Genomic DNA, 21121 nt, shown 5'->3' on the forward strand with positions numbered 1-21121 from the left:
TAAATTCAAATACGTTCGAGTTACCCTTCATCGTGACTGTTGAAAGCACTGCTATGCAAGAAATGTTAATTTAAATGGGAACAGGTGCAGGGGAGGGCTGGTGAGATGAACGGGGGAACAGAGAGCCAAAAGTGTAAGGGAAGAATAAAAGCCTTTGGCTTGGTTTGCCTAGCGAAACAGAAGGAATTTGATTACTCTTTACAAACATATGAAGGGGTAGACACTCAAGAAAGAAGAGTTATCTAAATAAAGAAAATATTAGCAAAAGACCATATGGATGTAATAATAAAGTGTCATTTGAGTTACTAAAAATGACAATATTCTAACACGAGCTGCTTGGCACGCGGCACAAGGTAAACTCTTTTGGACTAGAGTGTAATGAATGATGCCAGAAAAAAAAAAAAATTCTCTGGATTCCAAGTCAGCGGTTGTCTGGAAAGGAACGTTCGTGACCTGACTTTGCATACATCTGGTGCTTTAATAGAGCTATTTTTTCAGCTCATCAGAGTGCACGCAGGAAGAAAAAATTAGGTAGGAGTTTACAAATGACAATTATAAGCTCTTCAGAAAGAGTTCACTGAGTCAAAAGAATGATGGTCGAGGAGAAATGATTCCAAAATCAAGAAAGAAAATACTTTGGCCGTTCCTGTCTTACTAGCAGACCAGAGAGAGAGTGATGAAAAATGAAGAAATAAATAGCCCAAATGGGGAAAACAGGAAAAAAAAAGTGTTGGTATAAATGAGAAGTTATGAGAAGCAGAGTAATTATTGGAAGTGAAGCACATCAAAGGAAATCCATAGCTGGCAGGGTTGTGCACAGCAAAAATCCCAAAAAACTCTAGTAATGGTACAGGCCCATTAGTAGATGGACATGATTAAAATGTCAATAACGATGCAGAAGTGTTCATTGAACATTTATGATCTATGCTTGTCAAGAACCAGGAAGATCCGCGGGTGAATTACTTAAGAGTGATGTGATAAATTTCAGTCCATTAGTAACCAACAAAGCTCTTCTGGTGGTAACTGTGGCCGAGGAGCTCTAAACCAGCTGGCTGTGGAGATCCCTTGCCTGTTATGTTCCTCTTCAGTAAACCTAGATGTACCAGGGGAAATTCTAGAAAGCTAAAAAAGTGCCAGAATGGTATGTGTCTTCAGAAAGGGCAGCTGCACAATATGTGGTAAATGTAGATGCAAAAACACTTCCTGGCTAAGTACCAAAAAAAACTGGTATGCGACTCAGTTATTAAGGAAGTAGTAATAGCAGCCAGAGGCCTAATAGAAATCTCATTTCATGCTTCAAGACGACAAAAAGAAAAAAAAAATATTTCTTCTGGGAGGTGTAATAAACTTTTCAAATAATTTTTACTTGGAACTGCACCATGTGTTAGTGAAAAAAACAGTGTAATACAACATCAATTAAGCATATATCAAACACTGGGCACATGGATCTTTTTTAGAATTGGTTATAAAACAATGAGTTAAGGCCACTTCTAATGGGGTCCCTCCCAGATCAGTCCTACACACGTACATAGTCAATATTTCCATTAGTCACTTGGAAGTAAATTTAAAATCACTCCTAATACAATTTGCGGTTGACATCCACATTGGCAGGCGGTACAACCAGGACGATGAGAGCCGCTTTCACGATGTGGTAAGCTGGGTCCAGATAAAGTGACTTTATGGTAAGGCAGCCAGACACAAAGCCGTGCATCTCAGGTACACACCTGTACAGAGCCACGGGGACCGTGGTGTGGCGGCGGTGGCTGGCTGGGACCGCAGGCTTACGGGAAGAAAAGCTCACGGCTGTACGATCACAAACGGCCTACATTCAGCCTTTTCCTCTACACAAAGGGGAAGCACACCTAGGGCCATGCTAGAGCCTTTCCTATCCCTGGATACGGATGAAACGTGGCACCCTGCTCTGAAACGCTGCGCTCTGAAAAAACGGAAAAGGCGAGGGGTGACAAAGTGTCTTTTAAGGGCTGGGCGAGACGGCCTTACAGTAAGAAACAAAGAGGTTCGTATCTAACTTCGTTTATTACAAAGATGATAAAAGGTCTGCCACATCCAGGCTCTGCCCGGTGCCTCCTGGCCTGGCCCCGTGCTCTCTGCAGCCTCCCCTCGGGTGCTTATGGACGTGGACGGGACCCCCTGGGCCTCCCCTTCCCCAGGCAGAGCAGCCCCAGCTCTCCCAGTCTCTCCCCACAGCAGGGGCGTCCCAGGCCCCTTCAGTACCCCCCAGACCCCCCCAGTACCACCCAGTACACCCCAGACACCCTCAACACCCCCAGTACTCCTCCAATACCCCCGGACCCCCTCAGTACCCCCCCGGACCCCCTCAGTACCCCTCATTATCCCCCCAGACTACCCCCTCAGTACCCCCCCAAGGCCACCAGGCCCCCTCAGCTCCCCCTCAGTACCCCCAGTACTCCTCCAATACCCCCCAGACCCCCCCCAGCACCCCCTAGACCCCTCAGACCCCCCCTAGACCCCCTCAGAACCCCCCTAGACCCCCTCAGACCCCCCCAGACCCCCTCAGACCCTCCCCAGACCCCCCCAGTGCTCCCCAGATGCCCCAAACCCCCCCCCAACCTCCCCTCACCCCCCCCCCAGACACCCTCAGTGCCCCCTCGCCCCCCCCCCCGCCCCGGGCCCAGCCCCGCCCTCCCGCCGGACGCGCCCATTCCGCTCCGCCCGGGGGGAGCCCCCTCTCAGCCTCTCCCCGTCCCGCTCCCCCCCGTCCCGCTCGCCGCTTGGTACGCGCCGCTGGCCCCGCCCTGCCGGCCCACGGCAGCAACAGCCACGTCACCGGCCCGGCCGGGAAGGGGCGGGGCCGCGCGGCCCGGCTCCTCCACTCAGCAACACACGTGGCGACGCGGCTTCGCCAATCAGCGAGCGGCTCGGTGAATCATGCTCTTCTGATTGGCCAGCGCGCCGCGCCACCGATTGGCCCTGCGGCCGTGTTGACAAACACCCCCCTCCCTCCCTCCCCCTCCACCCTCTCCACCAATAACAACCGAGAGGCGCGCTGAGCGACGCTCCTCCCGCCCAATCACCACCCTCCTTCCCTGGCGGGGCGGGGCCTCGGGACGTGGCGGGGCGGGCGGGCCAGCGGCGGGCGCCCATTTCGCGGCGGCGGCGGCGGGGAGCGGGACGGGCCGGGGTGGGGGGGGGGCTGCGTGCGGCTGGGCGAGGCGCGGCCCCTCCATGCGGGGCCCGCGGGCCCGCAGCGCCCTGGCCGCCCTCACGCTGCTCCTCCTGCTCCTCCTGTCGCTGGGGGCGGCCGGAGCCGCTCTGCCGGCGGCCGGCGGGGAGGTGACGGTGGAGGACGATGAGCAGGAGGCCGAGGGGAGCGGCGGAGAAGCCCGGAGCGGCGGCAGGTGGGCGGTGAGGGGGGGGAAAGGGGGGCTGAGGGGGTGTCAAGGGGGCGGGGGGGGGCTCTGCGGTGACAGGACGAGAGGCAGCAGGCACAGAGTGCAGCACCAGGAGCTCTGGGTGAACGTGAGGGGAAATTTTCGTCTTGTGAGGTGACGGGGCGCTGGAAAGGCTGCCCAAAGAGGTTGTGTTGGCTCCTTCTCTTCAGTTATTCAAGCCCACCTGGGTGTCATCCTGCGTGACGTGCCCTAGGTGGTCCCGCCCAGCGGGGGGGGGGGGGGGGTTGGACTGGGTCATCTCCACAGGTTCCTTTCAACCCTGCCCGTTCTGTGCCGTTTTCGATTTTTAAACTTATTTAGCCTCAGAAAATCCGTAAAAAAATTAAATTTCTGCCCTATAATTAAGGTTAAATAAGGACGCTAAAGGTGTTCAGTCAAATAACTGAAGCCTGAACCTTTCTGTTTTATGACTAGAATCAAATGAGGACACTCAAGATGTTCAGTCAAATAACTTAAGCCTGAGATTAAATGTAGCCGTTCTCCCATTGATCGCTGCTTTGGGGTAGACTTGCTGTCATCAGATGAAAATAGAATATCACCAGCTCCGTAGTATTTACCTGCATGCCTGCCTGGATTTTCTTTCCATCAGTATTTGTGAGGTCTTTACCCACCCCAGCCAACTGTTCTGCAGCTACAGAATATCCACGTAGTATAATGGGTTCAGTGCAATCTGGAAAAAAAATAACACCACCTGTTTTTGCTGTAGGCAAATAAATGTGATCATCATTTTGAGGAATTTCTCTTCCCTAGAATAAAATAAGCGTGGTGCTTAGCGAGTTACCGTGCTTACCCCTTACAAACGTTCAGGGTGTGAAGTTGGCATAGCTGTTTATAGTTCAGATTTGACAAGTGGCTGCATTTGTAATACCCCAAGTGTACTTTGAGGCCAATATTAGGGTTGTTTGTTCCTAACTGAAGCGAGAACTGTGGTACATATTGTACCTAAACGATGATGAGTTCTGCTTTCTCTTTCTAACCAAAAGAACTCATTTGAATAGATGCAAATCTTCTGTACAATGAGACGGGTGGACAAGCCAGTTAAGAGTTCCTCCTGTCCTGTTTCCGTCTTCCCGTGTTAGTGTGGCCCTTTTCCTCTGTCCGTAGGTAAATAAGAGTGCTGAGCTTCTGTAAAGCAGAACAGGGCTGTGTTCAGGGCACCTGTTCTCCAAACCTGGTGTATTCGTGATGGGTTGTACTCAGTGATTTGAAGTCCCAGGGCTGGCCTTTTGTAAGTGGAGGTAGAAGTTTGTAGCAGGTTCTTTGAGTTCTGGGAGGGAACTTTATAAATGTGCTTCCATAACAACCTCGTGTTGTGAGTGACAGAGGCTAGGAAATGGTTAGAAAACAGACTTTCATTCAACCGTGGAGGTTATTTATAGATGCTGTGTGGGGGAAGAAAAAGTACACCCAGATGCTTTTTCATATTGACAAAGCACAAATAAAACGTGGCTGTATAGCATTAGCACAGTCTGTCGGCAGCTGTGATAACAGCTCTCTGTATGTGCTGTGCTGCGCTGCTCCCTTGCTTTAATCCTGCTGCTGGGGCCACCTGTAAGAGCCCAGAAGGGATTTTCAGCCCCCCCATCACAGGTTCCTCACGTGTTCTGGAGCACCAGCTGGAGACAAGGTGAAGATGTGTGTGTATTTACCGGCGTTTGCTTACCAGGTGCCTGCTCCACGCATCCTGAAGTTCGGCTCATTGCCTGGTTTGGAGTTAGGAGTGATTTCGTTGCATTTTTTTCCGCCTCATCCAGGCTTGTGGAGACTATTGTAATGCTGGTGTGTGTTTGTGTTTTTGTCCCCTTACCTAGCAGTATGGGACGTGATTCACTCACTAGTGGTTCGTGGTTTATTTTCACCAAATACCTTGCTGTACTTGCAACCTTATTGCTGTTTGTCTCCCTCGCTTCCTTAACATCCTGGTTGTGGGTTTTGGCCTTTTTACCTTTGACCTTAGGTCGGGCAGTTGGTGTCTTGTGTGGGGCGGTATGCAAAATTGAGGTCTGCCTTGGTGGAAGTCTCAGGAAACTCTTAGGTTGCTGCGTTAGGCTTCTTGTAGTCTGTGAGTGCTGCCTCAGGCAGGAGGTGGTGCTGATACCGCCGGTGATAAGGTATGGTTTTGCAGAGAATAATAAAGTTCATCAGGCTTAACCATTTTCGCTGATGAGGAAATTCCTTTCCTTGCAGTTCGATGATTGTGTCCCGAAGATGCATCAAGAATATCGCTATTTGATTTTGATGTCTGTAATTGCAGTTACAGTCCTGATGTCTGGAACCAGTAACAGTTCCTAAAGGATGGGTCTTTATTCCCGAATAACTTTTCACACAGCCATATGCTGCTGGCGTGTGTAAGAATTTGGTGTTACAAGTTACGGTTACCCTAAGATTGCACAATGGGGTGACAAAAAGCAAGCGGCTTTCCCCCTTTTTCAACTGCAGTAGCTTCTTGAAGCCATCTAAATTGGGTTTATCAGAATCCATTAGTCTAGTGATTGATCAGAATGTCCAAAAGATGGGAAAACCTTTTTTTCCTGTCATTGCTTCCTATTGTCGGTGCTCAAAGCAACAAGCAATGGAATTGCACAGAGAGAGGGGAGAAATTTAGCAGACGTGCTAGTGAGAAAATACAATGCAAGCATCAGTCTGAGTAGGGCACAGGTAGAGAAATTACAGAAATTAAACCAATTAGTGTTCAAGTGACAGGGTTTTAAGCTGCTGAAGTTGGTCAGAGATGGGGAGAACCTATTTAGGTTTTAATTTACAAAGAAACAGAGTAAGTAACCAAGGATTTTCTTACAAGAACAAGGAGTCTCACATTTTTTTGTGACAGGCAGGAATATTGTTGAAGAGCAAGACCAAGATTGGACCAGAAACATGACTATTTTGTTTAAAATGAGTTACTCATTTTAAAAAAAAAAAAGCAGAAACACATTTTCCTTGCACCTAGACGCAGGACTAAAGGTAGCCAGGTGCAAGATTTAGCCCGGAGGGTCTGGCTGGCTTGGTCCTGGCCCTGTGTCTCACCCAAGCGTTTGCTCTGTAGGTAAAGGTGGTGAAACGAAGTCCAGCATCCCAGTGCTGCTGCCCCAAGTGCCCAGGGGATTTTCCAGGTACACAGCAGGGGCTGGTCACCCAGTTTACCGGGAGTGTGTGCTGTTGGTACAAAAGCTCCCTCCAAAGGCCCGTTTGCTGGTTTTACCATTCTAAAGCAGCTAAACTTAAAAATTAGGAGCAGTTGCACCGTGATTTGAGAGACTCGAGGTCATTCAGAAGCCTGCCTTTTGGGTGGCAGGGCTTCAGTAATGAGAACTCCCAGGGAAGGCTGCGGTTTGCATCTGGTGAGGAAAGCTGATATGAAAAGGTGAGGCACAAGGGCATAAAATATTCCGTACTTGAGGGATAAAACAAGAAGGAAACCAATGGGAGAAGGTAGGTAGGAAACATTTCACCACATGACGTTAGGGTTTGTCTTCTCTACGGCGGCGCTGCCAAGATTCCCTCCGTTCTAGCTGCGTTTCTACCTTTTTTATAACCAAGTTGTCAGCTGGATCAACATAAAACTGAGGTAGATCCACTTGGAATAATATTTTTCTGCAGTGCCAGAGGGCTTTGGATAAATTGTTGTAGCATAACGCAAACAGGCCCTGTTAAACGTGTGTCCGAGGCTGCTGGTGTGCGAGCCCGTGTTGACAGTGCTTGGGAACAGCGAGTCTGCTGCAGTCGGGTTGGTTATTAACCCGGTCGTGGTTTCTGCACGGGTGGAATAATTAAGTGTACTCGGTTCATAAAAACTCACGTGTTCTGTTCAAGTGTTTGCACAAGTGGCACTCTTCGAAGAGTTCCTTAAACTAAGCAGCTTGGAGGAATGTGATGCTTGGCTGCCTCCAGAAAGGAGGGCCGCAGCACTGTTGTTGGTACAGGTTGAAGGTGCATTTAATTTTCTATCTGTTAATAATACAATGCATATAGTACAGGATAGGGTTCTCTAAAAAATGCATGGGTTACTTTTACATGTAAAACCAGAATGTTTTAGATGACCCTTGTAGGTGATGTGAGTTGCTGCCCTTGAATGTGTTTTTAAGATGATGATTTTAGCTCTTCTTCTTTAAAGAAAAACGATAGCCCCCATGATTTCCTCTCTAAACTTCAGCTTACTGCACTGATAACCTTGGACAAGTGAATATATCTGGTTGGAGTTCTGCACAGTAATTTGGTGACCCTTATTGTTTCCCAATTCTTTTGCTTATCTGAGTGAGCGCTACAGTCCCCTCCTCCCCTGCAATCTGCTCATCAGGCTTATTTGCACAGCTCCTTATTCTCATTGAAAGCGCTGTCTATAAAAAGTCCTTCTGGGTCAGTAAATCCAGCCCCCCTCGGTGCAAGCAGTCTGTAAAGCAATCGAGCTCTGCTCCTATAGCCTCTGAAACTTGGTGAGCTTGCAGCAAGCCCCAGCTGCCTGCACGTCCCCTGCTTTTTCGGGTCAGAGCGAAACAACTTTCAAGGGAAAAAAGGCCCTTCAAAAGTGCCTTGTCAGTGTTTTTTCACTGGTCATTCATTGTGTGTGAAGTGTGTGGTTTTTTTTAAATAATGCTTGAATTCTAGCCCGATCAGAAATGCTTGTTCTGATTGTATTGCTGTGTCAGAAAATTGATAAGCTTCGGGTTCTGCAGAAACCAAGAGCTAGCTTGCTGTTGCCACGTGTTCCTGCACAGGCTCCTTAAAGAAGTGCATAAGGCAATTTGCTTGCTTTGCTGTCCGTAGTGGCTGGATGTTGTTTGTAGTGTCCTGAGTGTTTCTTGGGTAAGACTTGTTTTATTATGAGATGCCGTTAAATGCCTTCAAGGATATCAGTGTTTCATCCAGAAGCAATGAAAACTTACTTAGGTGTGACTTAATCTTTATGTACTTGCTTGGTTAATCGTTTCAGGTTTGGGTTGTTTGCACGGGCATGTTAAAGATCCCTGTGGAATGAATAGGGTCTGTGCTGTTCCTAAAATACCTAAAAAGAGGAAGATCTCATCCAATGTTGCAGTGGCAACACTGAGAGCAAGAGAGAACAAGAAATCAGCTCTGGAACTGAACTCTGAAGGCGTCTTGCAGCATGTGAACTTGTTTGGTATCCAGCCCCAGGCTTCAATTTTTCTATTCTCCCTTGTTGGTCAGGGTGGAACGATCAAATCCTGTTTTGTGGCATATATTGACTTGACTTTGTATTTAATGCAGTGGGTTTCCAACTTTAGAAAACATTTAACTGATAAATGATATATTGCTGGAGCTCTTACTGTGAATGTTTCCCCTTGCAGATCTCTAGTAATTATCAGCACTTTGGATGGACGGATTGCTGCGCTGGATCCAGAAAACAGCGGGAGGAAACAGTGGGATCTAGATGTCGGATCGGGTTCTCTGGTGTCATCCAGTCTCAGTAAACCGGAGGTAAGGCTTCATATCTCTCCTAACTAAATCTTTTAACAATGTATTTGCTATAGTAAAATGACTGCTGTTTCTCCCATGTTTAACAGATGTTAGATACTGCAGCAAACTCAGAATGGACAAAGTTTGACAACTGTTTTCAAACTTTCTTTGGGGTGCTTACATCCAGTTTCCGTTTCGAACTGGAGTGGGTCAGCATTGTAGTGCTGGCATTGACATACGTGACAGAACTAGATGAACTAACATCGAACTAGGTGATGTAACCAGGTTTGAGAATTGTGTGCAGTTGCTGATTGGAAACAAGTTGCTTGTAAATTGGAGCAAACAGCAGGATCATCTGCTTTGTGTTACTACAGTGTGTTTTGGCAAGTGCTGACATCTTTTTTTTCCTCTTCAACAAAAGCAGAAGTCCTTGTGACTTAGCAAACGAACAAAAGATTATTTCTTATACTAGATAAGCAGGCTGCCTATAAAATAAAATGTTTGCAATGAAATAGAGTACTGAAGGTCACCGTGAAGTATGGAGTGGGGAAGGGTTGCATCATTTCTTGCGGATGAGCTGTAATGAGGAAATTCAGATGGTAAAATTCCTTGTTTGGTGCCATTTCCACCATCACTGGTTGTATTTCCACCAGTCTTGAGTAAACATAAGCTAGAAATTAGAAGGAAGGTGGTTTTCTGTTCTTTTTTACTTCCTGCCTTGAAGTGATATCCATGACTCATTCACTCCTACAATTAGGAAGAATAAATACACCAACTCTGAGGTAGTTTGTGATGTTGGCAGAGCGCGTGGTCCTTCACCGTCAAGGATGGTTGGGTTTGATAACCAGTCCTATATCCTGCTTCTACTTGACGAACAACAGAGAATGGAAGTTGAAGGGCCATTCAGACTGCATGAGCATCTTGCCTGTGGTGCTGTCTACTTCTTGTGACCTCTTCTTTTCACTGAAACAGTCTAATGAAAGATTTAGTTTGCTTTGGTAACAAAAGGGTGAGAACTATTAATAACCATCGCTGAGACCGATTGCAAAACTAATGCGAATGTTGACTTCTGTTGTTTCTGAGAGAGAGTTTTATTTATGGATGCAACTTTTTGATACTTGTTCAGATATGCTTTGTTTAAATTTCTTTGTTAAAGAAAAAAACTGAAGAATTTTCGTAAAACTATATTCTAGGGCAGAATTGAAAGGACTACAAAAATTGTAAAGAGCTCCGTAAAGGGGAAAGTGTCTGCTTGGAACTGCTGTCCTTCCCAAATATTTTCAATACTAGTAACTTGAAATACTTGTCTGTTACCTGTTGCTCTGAACAGTTTGAGATGAGGTCAGTGAAAATAAAACAGCCATGTATAAAACAAACACTAGAAATCTATGCAAATACAAACTTCATTGTTCGTTAAAAACGAAGACGTGATCCTAGATTCAAATTCAAAGATTTCAAGAATTCAAGCATTTATTATTACGGAAGTGTTCTTGCATCTTGCAAATCCAGATTTCTGTGACTGAACTGATCTGGCCAGCGTTTTGATCTTTTTGCAGTGTGATGTGACTTTAGAAACTGAAGGTTGGTGCCGGAACAGCAGAAATTGTCCTTTGTCCATGCAATATACGGTTCCCTTCTGTGGCTACAAGTTAGTAGGCTATGGGACTCATCGCTTTTAAAGAGCGTTGTTAAACGTATGAGACGTTTTCAGATGGGCTTTCAAATTGCTGCATTTCGATGACTGTGGCCAAAGGCTCAAGGTTTTGTCAGTTAAGATGCAGACCTTAGGAGAGAACTTGTGAATTACGAGTAATCTATTCTGGCCTTCTGGAAGATGTTAAGAGTTGTGAACATAGGTCTTTTAGATTTACCATCACGAAAACAAACAGCGTTTGTTTAAGTGAAGAAATAAAGCTTAGAAAAATGTAAGTAATGAATACTCCAATTATTCTACACTAATACATTTCAATATATGTGTTTAATCTGCAGTCAGCATCACCTGAAAGATACTGCAGTGAATCTAGAGGCTTCTTGAGGTACCAGCTGGCCTCATTAAATTTGTTGGGACTACTCTTTTGGGTCAATATATTCAATTCATTAAGGTCTCAAAGTCTGTCTCCAGTTCAGTGTTTCCTTTCTGATTTGGGCATGTGGTATATTTTACTCTCTCAAAGTAACTATTGAGGCTTTTTCTTCCTCTTCCAACATTTTTGAGGTAGAAGAGTTCTCTGCGCTTGCAACCACAATATTATATTCTGCATAAAAGAGCATCATTATGTAAGCTGTTAACCTACATCTTGCAAGAAATGGCAGGTGAGAAATTCCTTCTGCATTACACTTGGAGTCGTGTTGTGTTTCTTCAGAATGAGGGAAGTGTTTGCTGCTCTGTCTTAATCCTTTGGATTTTTTTTATTTAAACTATTTTGGGTGAGAGTGCAATGAACTCTAATTCAGAGTCTTGGTGCAAAAGCATGAAATCAATTTCCGAATGCCTTTTAAGAAAAGGCATTGGGAGTTCAAACTTGAGTGTTTAATAGAGCTATAGTTACTTCCTCTGCTTAACTGTAAAATGTCAACTTGACTGTCTGAAGCTCATGTGTTAATTAGAAAAGTGAGGTAGTAAAATTTCAAATGTTCCAGCAGCTCTGTCAAACACTTCAGATCTTGAAACTGCTGCTTAAGATGCTGACAAGAGAGATGTTCATCATTTGTTATGCGAACAGATCAATGAGAAAGGGAAGTCTGCTGAACGACTAATTGTTTGGGTAACTGCAATAGTAAAATTTTCTTTGGCTCTAAGCTCCAATGTGTACAAGCATGGTCAGGGTGCCAATGCTGCAAATGTATGAGACCACATTTCAGTCTTGTGCATTAAAATTTAAAAACTATTTCCCTGTGTAACTTCAAGATTTATTGCTACTTGCACATAAAGATTGCTCCCTGAAGTTTAGGGTAAAGTCTTTTGACTCTCACCTTTTCCAAAAGTGCACTTTTAATGCAAACACACTTGTTTACTCTTTAAATTTAAACTTAGTACTGAATATACAGTATACTGTCTGTACTTAGAAGTGAATACATCTGGGAGAATCAGCCTGTTAAAATAGAGGGCTGCCTCTCAAGCGGCAGAAGGGGTTTATACACATCGTTGAGACTGCTGTCACTTCCTAACAAGGGTGATGTGTTCTTTTACCTGCATAGCTTAATACTAAATTGCTTAACGGGCTTCTTTTTTCTGTATACTACCATATGAAAGAAGTTTAGGTGTAAGCTTGCCCCTATATTGAAATCACTGGCCAGAAGAGGTGTGCATGATCAGTGGGAGGCTGGAGAAGAAATGATAGACAGAAAAAAGCCTGCTGCAAGATGGATAATCTGTAAAGACACTGCTGTGAAAAAGCTGGTAGCTTGTTTTCTCCTGTGTGATGAGACTGGAGAAAAACAAGTAGGATACTTGACGGTGATGATGTGAGAGTAACAGCTTAAAAATACATCCATGGCTGACACTTTTTTGTGCGCTGTCAGGGACGCTGCAGGGAGTTCAGCCTGGCAGGGTGGCTCAAATCATATGTACTGGGTAAAAGGAACTGCCTTGGCTCATAAGTCTCTTGTTACAGACTAATCCCTGAGTAAGAACCTCATTTCCTTATTTGAGGGGTTTGGGGACATGAGACAAAATGAGATGTCAGGTCCACCAGCCTGATATCTGTAGGAGTCATAGTCAACATGCCACAGTATACTGGAAAAAATGAAATAATTGAGTTATATATTGTAAAATTCATCAGCATCCTTATTGCTCTAAAAGCTCTTAGCGTAGCAGCTCAAAATAAGCTTTTCTACAGTCTTAGGAATCTGGGAGATCTGTTTTTGGACCGAAGTGGCAGTTCTTTGTGGGATAGCCCAGGATTATTATTTTCTTCCAGAGAAACGTGGAGATGCAGAGAAGTTTTATACTGAAGTCAGCTGAGAACTAATTGCACTGTAGGCAAAGAATCCATAGATATCTCAAGCCGTTTGTTCCTTTTTTTGTCCTTTGGAGAGGACAGGGTGATGCTTAGGGCAGACGACTGGGGAAGACTTCAAAGTCTCCAAAGCTCTACTAGTTACAGGCTTTAGTTCACAATATAAATGTTTTGTTTTTCTTCATCTGCATCATAAACACTTTAAATTTTTCAATGTTTTGATTCTCCAAAAGAAATAGGAATTTCTGCAGTGAAGCGTCCAAACATCTGGGAATCCCTTTAAGGCATTATCTGCCTGGACTTCACTGTGCATTGGATAAAGCAACTGCTGCACCCAGTTGTGGCCAGAGAAGGGTCAAAAGGTGTCCTGGGTTGCTTTGGGAACACAGGAAGGAATTCAACAACTCTCATTCTTTGGCCTCTTATATTTCAGGGCAGAAGAAATAGCAAAACCCACACTACAGGAGGTCAACATGCCCTCTGGGGATGTTGACTTGTGATTTCTGGGTTCTCTTTTATGTGCCCTCCCAGAGGTTAGGGGCGGGCAGATAATTTGTCTCATTGAAAGAGAAATCTTGTGACATCAGCTTCAGGAAAATCACACCCACCACTTAAGGCACCCCTGCAGCAGCACTTTAGCCTGAATAAAAACGAGGTTTTTGTTTGGCCCGTGGTTTTCTACTTTGGTTATTTTTTCAATTAAGTCATTGCCTGTAAATACCATCCAATGACAAGCTGAGATGTGGTTGCTTGCGGCATGGGTGGGGAGTACTTAGGACTGTCAGTCATACTTGTTCAAGTGCTTTCACTTCAAGGGTTATTACAGCAGCTTTTGACTACGGTGCTGAATATTAGGAATTTCTAGCAAACCTGTACAAATCCGTTCTGGCTCTCCCAGCAGTCACTGGTGAAAACAACTGGAGGTGCATCTCAAACTACACACACACTGAGAAGATGCCTTTCTCTGTACTTCCTGGCTTTTTGCTTACAAACAAATGGGTCTGCCTCTCTCACTAGGGTTAATTGTAACTTTATATGTATTTATGCATCTTAAAACAGCTGGCATGGGGACGCAGCAGCAGAAGCAGCCTGTTCTGCTTAGCACTTGGAAGAGCGCTTGCAGGAGCAAATGCTGGGTGGTGGGGTCAGACTCCCATAAGCATGGAATAAGAAGTTGGTTCTCTGTGCCTTAGTATGCAAAACTACAGCAAAATTTTACTCCAGAAAGCAAAGAATGTAAATGTTTTAAGTTTCTAGTGATGCTGCAAAATTGTTTTGCATCCCTACTGTGTTGCAACCAGTTGCAAATCCCCAAATCTTCACTTAGTTCAAGCAGGCAGAGTATTTAAATCAATGGACTTGGTATCGAGATGACTAATTTGGCAAAAACCTATTTCCTTGCAAGTGAAACAGTATAATTTTAGTTGTTTGGAAGAGTTTATTAGTAGAGTTCCTTGTGTCCTGTAGCTCATCTTTACTTTTGTGCGCTGCTGGGACAGATGTAGGACCACCAGATGCTCTGAGAGCGGGAGGTATCGTTCCTCTAAAGGAGGGCTGGGGCGTAAGCCAGTTCTCCATCACAGAAGTTCTCTGTAATAGAAATGGAATTAAACTGTACTAAATGAAATACAAGATGCAGGGCCTGATAACAGTTTTGTTGAAGGTCGGAGGTGATCAATTTAAAACTGAGAATCCTGTGTGCTAAGAGATCCTGTGACAGGTTATCAGCTGCCATCTCAATTCCTCTGCAGGGGAAGGAAATGTGATCCCACGCTGCCTGAGGGCAGAGAGAGAGAGATTAAGAGTCTTAAATGGTCCTGGAAAAGCTCATAATGAATAAGGAGTGAGTGTCCAGAATTGTACTTCAAAGGAAGATAAATTCTAATTGCAATTGAGGCAGAGAAGGCTTATTAGGGCTATCAAGGGGAGCGGAGCCTGTGTTTTACAAGAAGAGAATGGACGCGACTGCTCTTTAACTACACAGATGTATTATGATTGCTGATGACTCAAACAGTTTTTTCTTTCTGTTGCTGGAAACATGCGAGGTGAGCTTGGCGATGAAGAGGGGCCATGCTTTGAGAACTTGGCTACCCGTGCATTTCTGAGTATAAACCTCTGCTTTCTGGGTGAGATTAAAAAAATGATTTATAGTTATCCTGAAAATACCTTTTTAATAAGGCCAGAAGCAGTGATCAGAATATCATTGGCAAGGGAGTAATTGGTTTTAAGTATCTGGATAGCTTGAAGTTGTGCTTTTGTAGAAAATCCAGCTGAACTTTTTAATGTGGAGTGGTAAGTCTATGGGGAGGAGGACTCGGTGGTGGATACCTGAGCTGAGTTGGGGGGTTAATGTGATGCAGCATCGTGTTTTTTGCAGGGTGACAAATAAATCTGTTGCTTAGACAAGTGGCTGCATGCATTTATCAAAATGCCCGTTTTCAAAGACAATCATCGGAGTTTAATGACTCGTTCAATTAAAAAAAAAACCAAACAGCTTCCTATAACTGCAGCTCGGTGGCTTTCTTGCTGACACTTAATGCAGTTAGCACTGATGAAGCTCTGATAAAGTGCTGACACGTGTCCTCTAACTCATTCTGTAACGATGTCGGGGGGGGGGGGGGGGGGGGGGGGGGGACAGCTTCCGTTACAGGGCACGTGGGGAGCTAGAATAACAAGTGTGTGGCTTGTGTGATAGCGGAGCGCTCAGCCCGGAGCATCACCGGCGATGCTCTTCCTCAAACAATGCCAGCAAAGTTTTCTCTGACAGAGGCACTCCGGGCTAATGGTTGTGGCCGACTTTCATCTGCCACGCTGGCAGACGTGGTCAAAATGCATTGGAGCAGAGCTTGGAAACGTCGTTCATCATCAGCTTGCTGTCCGTGTTGTTTAGTTGCCTTGATGGTAGCTGGTAATTTAATTACACATGGTACGCTGCATGTTTTGTGTTGTCTGTTAAATGCTTCTGGTGTTTACAGAGTTGGAAGTGGATCGGCTCTAGTAATGCCTAGACAAATACCCATTGCAGAACAGAGAATGGATGACTTAGATATGTGGAGCTTAGCTGCCCAAAATACAACACAGCGATTTATTCTGCCCTAAACCCGTTTTGAACTTGCAGCCTGTATCTCTGCCTGTACAAGAAAGGGCTTGTTTCAAGCACTAAGCATTTTAGACAGTTTAGCAAATCATTCCTCTAGCAGCACGGCTGCTGACATCTCATTTCTGATTTTCATTTGGACTTTACCCTCTATCCACAGGTAACCCTATTAATCTTTCTGTCAGAGTCACTGCGTGTTTCGTGCTTTCTGTCCTCTAACCTCTCTGTGGTCTCTGCATCCTTGAACGAGGATACTGCATTTGCCATCTTCTCTTATCCTCCTGTATCGGGCTCTCTTTTCTTGTAGGACTTGCTCTGTGACTGCATTTTTCAAGACACAGGGACTTTGCGTCCTTACCTTTAAAAAAAAAAAAAAAAAACCCTGTGCAGGCAGGTTTGGGGAAGAAATGCACAGGGCCTGGCAAAGATAGACTTAAATCCTAAACCCCCGAAGTGATGTGGGTTGGTGTTTTTGCCCATTTTCCCCATCTCTTAAGAGAAGCATCTCACTTAGGTTCTTCCTAGTGGTCCTGTAGGAGCTTGTGTAGTCCTGCAAGATAGATTTGGGCCGAGGGGGAGTTAAAACATCTTAAAACATGGTAGCTAATGAGCTTCTGTACAGTGCCTGTTTCCGTAGGAGTGAGCTTTGGGGTAATTTTCACTTTCCTTACTGATCTTTTCCCAAATGTGCCCTTGGTTTCAGTGACCTCAGTGCTGGGCTCAGTAGCAGCAGCTCCAGCATGCCTTGGAAAGGACTGCTCTTCACTTCCAGAAGACTGAAGTCTTTTTCTTTTGAACAAAACTTGCTACGTTAAAGAGGGGGATGGAATAATGTCAAAATAAAGTCGTTCTTAAAGCACCATGCGTTTTTGATTATTAAGGAGAACAGTTTTAAAAAGTCTGTTGCCATGGCAGCGAGGCAGGCTGGCATCTCTGTAGTCAAAATCCCGAGTCTTGTTTGACTGTGATTAAAGTAACAGTGGTATTTTAGTTCGCTGGCCTTCTTCAGAAGGGGCTGTTTTGATCGCACAGCGAACGGCGTTGGGGAACTGATCCCTTTTGAAGCTGGGGCAGGCTGGTTAACACGCTGCGGTTGCTCTAGTTCCTCTGTTTCACCACGTGGCTGCTCAAGGAAGGGCAGAGGACAGGGTAAGGCTAATTCTTCTAATGGCAAACGTGAGCCTAACATGATACCGTGCCCCTGACGCTGGCAAGGGGACTTTCATTCTCGAGCTGTTGTGGTGCGTAGTGTAAAAGGCAACCAGGGTCCTGACACTTGATCAGGTTTTAAGGTCTGCAGTGTAGAATTGTGCCAGAGATGCCGACTGCAGTTGTTCAGTGAAGTTTAGAAGTGTTGCAGGTGTTGCTTTGAGGAAACAGGAAAAAGGAGTTTTCAAACAGGTTCTCTAGTGCTTGCCTAGGCACAGGATTACATCGCTTCAGCTCCATGGCTGTGCCTTGCACTCACCATTCATGATAAACACAGCCACAAAAGTTAAATTCATGACTTGTCCCAGTCTCTTCTAGCCAATGAAAAATGAAGTAGAAACTACCAGGTAGTGGAGTATGGTGGGATGGTGAAAGAAGAGCAAAGAGAGAAACTTCTTTCATACGGATCTTGGCATGGACAGGAGTAGGGGCCAGGCTAGGACACTAAAAAAAAAAAAAAAAAATCCTGTGAATTCCTGTTTCTGGGTAAGTCATCCTGAGGTTCTAGAATCTCATGCAGTGACTATTCCTTGGAAGGCTGGGATGCCTTTTCACTTTATCACAATCTGGCTGAGATAAAAACCTATTGCCTTGGCTTCTCTGCCATGCCAGCCTGGCCCAGGCTGTCCCTTCCTGTCAGAGAAGGCAGGCCATGTTCTGCTTCGGTAAACTGCGAAGCAAATACCAGTGCACCAGAAGTTCAAGGGAACACTTCTCTCAGTCCTGATCTCGAAGATGTTTTCAGCACGTACACTTGCTAACAAACAGGATGCAGGTAGGAGCAGGTATGTACCTGATAAACAACTGTCATGCTGAATCAGAAGTGGAGGTATTTACAAGAAAGTAAGTTTTTCATGACAAGACACTGACGACAGCCTGTCTGTAGGTATTTCCAGCTTCAGCTTCCTCATCGCCCTTGAGTACATCTCAGAAGGTCAGTTGACATATGACTGATGTGAATCATGGACTCCGTTTCAGTCAATTGTATGCTTCCTTGGCTAGTTAAACAGCAGTGTGTGCTCTGGAGAACTCTCTGCTCTTTTACCAATGCTTTAGGCAGTGGAATAATTTAACTGGGCAGCCTTTGTTTCCCAGAATATTGTGCTAGGGTCTTTGTTTTCTTCTTAAGGAAGTGTCAGTGGTGTGGACCTTGCAAAAAGTTTGCAGAGAAGTATGTCCTTATACTCTAGCTGATCCCTTCTTGCTAGTGTGTTTTTCTTTTGAATAAGGTTTTCCTGTTGGTAAATACTACGTTGTCATCCTTGCAGTGTAGTACCCTGTGCTTCAGAACTTCTGCAGGAACCTGAAGGGAAAACAGAATTAAGCATCCTGAAATCCAAACTGAGGCAGAGAAATAGCCACTTATAATGGAAGAAAGTCATAAACCAGTGCAGCTGTGCAGATACTTTCCTGCATACATATTGAAAACAGGCAGACAATAAATCAGTTCAGACACCTAAACTAGTAGCCTTCCCGTGTGTGTGTGACCTGAAGAACCTCTAAAAGTTTATGGTAGGGATATCTCTATACTGCTGCAATTTTTTTTTTAACGTGGAACAAAGTGATTACGTGCTCTTTCCCTGATTCGTTTGTGCAAACTCTTGTTTCCACCCTTTATAGTGAAGCTGCTATAATTGGCTCCTAATGTTGCCTAGACAAATCTTAAAGGGGCTTAGAGACAGTTCTCCCTGGGAAGCAGCTTTAAGAGCATACCCGATGCGGGCTTTGATCTTGTTTGTGATTGCATCTACAATAAGATTACTGTAACAGACAAAAAAGGTACCCTTATCACATAAGATCATATAGGTTAGTCTTAGCTAATTAGTAACTGGAATAAAGCTTTTACAGGAGTGATATCTTATGATAAGAGTAAGTTTTAAAAACCACAAGCTGAAGTGTTAGAAAAACAAAGACCTAACGCTTCCTATTCTAAGGAAAGTATTTTATTTCTGCTTAGTTATTTCCTTGGAGTTACTGGAAAGTCCAGCGCAGCTGAAAACAATATTAACTGTTGTGGCATCATATCTTTTTCAGCTGTCTGCACGTGGGCATGCTTGATATTTCGTATGGTAAGGATCGGTAGGTATGGGAAACGAATGTTAGGCTTACTGTTAAACAGCTCAGGGGAGCTTTTTGATCTCTGTTCGCACGATGCTTTTTTTCCTCCCCCTACAACAAATCAGCAGCTTTCTTCCTGCACCGAAGCAACCTGTCGTGGACCCTCTCGTGCGGTGCCCTCCTTTCCAGCAAAGAGTCTAGACAGCAAATTCCCTGGTAGCGTATGCCATTTCGGATCGTTACGCCTTTTTGCTTTTTTGTCAAGGCTTTTTAGAAACTGCATTACCTCACCCGTCGGCCTGGAGATTGAGCAGCCAGCGCCGCTGATAGGCCTGCAGCACCCTGCGCCGAGCCAATGGAGAACTTCAGCTTCAAACTCTTTAATGAGCAAAAAAGAGCAGCGTCTCATTTAGGGCTCGCTAGTTAATGTAGGGCTTTTTTTTTTTAAGTGTTACTTCTGAAAGACAAGCCACTTAACAATTATGTGCCATATTGCTGACCGGTGAAGCTGAACAAATAGCTATTTACATTGACAGATCAGAGGAATGTGTAAGTGCATCGTGGTAACCTACATTTTCTGTGCCAAGAGATTTGCAGCTGACTGCCTGGGTGACTCACTCCTCGGATTAGCAGATGAGGTAATGCTGTAGAGATACGGGGTGATGTCATTCCTCTACCTGAGCTGCATGCCGATGCTGCTCGCTGCTACTTTCAAGGAAAGTCCCTTTGCTGCTTCTCAGGTGCTGGAGCTGCCGGACTCTGATAGGAATTGATGTTGTTGCTGTGCTTTAAAGCGCCGAAAACCACACTTGTAAAAGGCAATAAATGGCGTGTGTCCACAAATGCCTTTTTGTTACCTGTGTGCACCTGAAGTAGGCACATCTGCATGCCTGCCCCATTCTTCAACTACAATAGAGCTACTTTAGTTAGAGAGGAGCTTTGTGGCAATTAGGTACAGTCCCCTGCCAGAGCCACGTCCTGTAATCCCATTTACAGGTAGGTTCATCTTAGAAGGGGAATTTGGTTTTGCCTCTGTTCCTCCAGTTGATGTGAAATACCCCACTTGTGGTGGTTACTAACTGAAATGCCTAGCTTACACTTAATCTGTTTTCAGTTTAGCCCCATCCATTCCTCCCCCAGCATTGTCCTTCAGCGCTACAGCCCTTCCTGCTGCCTGTGCTTGCCTTCCTGATGTGTTCTCCAACAGCAGTTTTTTCTCAGCCTTCCCAATGTCATGCAGGATGTGCTGCTCCCAAGGCTGGGAGCAGGGGCAGGTGATCAGCAGAGCTAACCAGAGCCGTCTCATCTGTCGCCTGCAGCTGATGGGGCGGAGGCTGTATCAGATGAGCAGTTAGTGCCCTGCTCCTGGGAAATCCTTGAAGATGTACAAGGCGTGACCCTGTTTGACTCACATTTTGGGAGCGTACTTCCGTGGGGGGAATTTGGGTGTGGTGTTCCCAGAAAGGGCCAACATTTTGCCATATTCTGTAAGTTTTCCCAAAGATTTAGTGGTCAGGCCTTGCAGAGAAAGCTTTGGGACGAGGGAAACATCTCCAGTGGTGTGTGTCACACTGTGACCAGAGCTCATTGCTACCTGAGAGCCTCCCTTGCTCAGCACCCACTACTCGGGTCTGCACCGCAGCCTGGGCAGCAAGGAGCCTGCTCAAATGCATGCTAAGGAGTGTGGTGCTCAGAGCGTGCTCAGCCCTTGCTGTTGTGGCTTCCAGAAAGCTTTTCTAAAAGCCAGAACCCACAAGTAGCTGTCTGGCTCCCAGCAGCACCCACGTAGCTTGCCCATGCTGTATGAATTCAGCTGGCTGGTAGCCCGGCAGAATTTCTTCTGGATCCAGCTGGAGGTCGGGCTCAGGTCCTTGCCGAACCACCTGCAGGAAGAAGCCTTACAGAGGATTTATTAACGCAAAGTAATCTGCACAGCCTCTGAGCTCTGACTG

At 45.4% G+C, this 21121-nt stretch overlaps 1 protein-coding gene across 1 annotated transcript in view; it reads left to right on the forward strand.

The window, feature by feature from the left end:
* The first annotated feature begins 3129 nt into the window (after nt 1–3129).
* The window catches only part of EIF2AK3 (eukaryotic translation initiation factor 2 alpha kinase 3), a 43996-nt gene continuing 26004 nt past the window's right edge, over nt 3130–21121 (forward strand). The window contains exons 1-2 of the mRNA XM_066995546.1: nt 3130–3380; nt 8738–8867. Of these exons, the coding sequence (XP_066851647.1) occupies nt 3208–3380; nt 8738–8867 (303 nt within the window). The 5' untranslated portion in view covers nt 3130–3207. The remainder of the gene's footprint in view (nt 3381–8737; nt 8868–21121) is intronic.

This window comes from Anser cygnoides, chromosome 4, assembly GCF_040182565.1.
Source record: "Anser cygnoides isolate HZ-2024a breed goose chromosome 4, Taihu_goose_T2T_genome, whole genome shotgun sequence".
In the NCBI taxonomy this organism is placed as follows: Eukaryota; Metazoa; Chordata; class Aves; order Anseriformes; family Anatidae; genus Anser; species Anser cygnoides.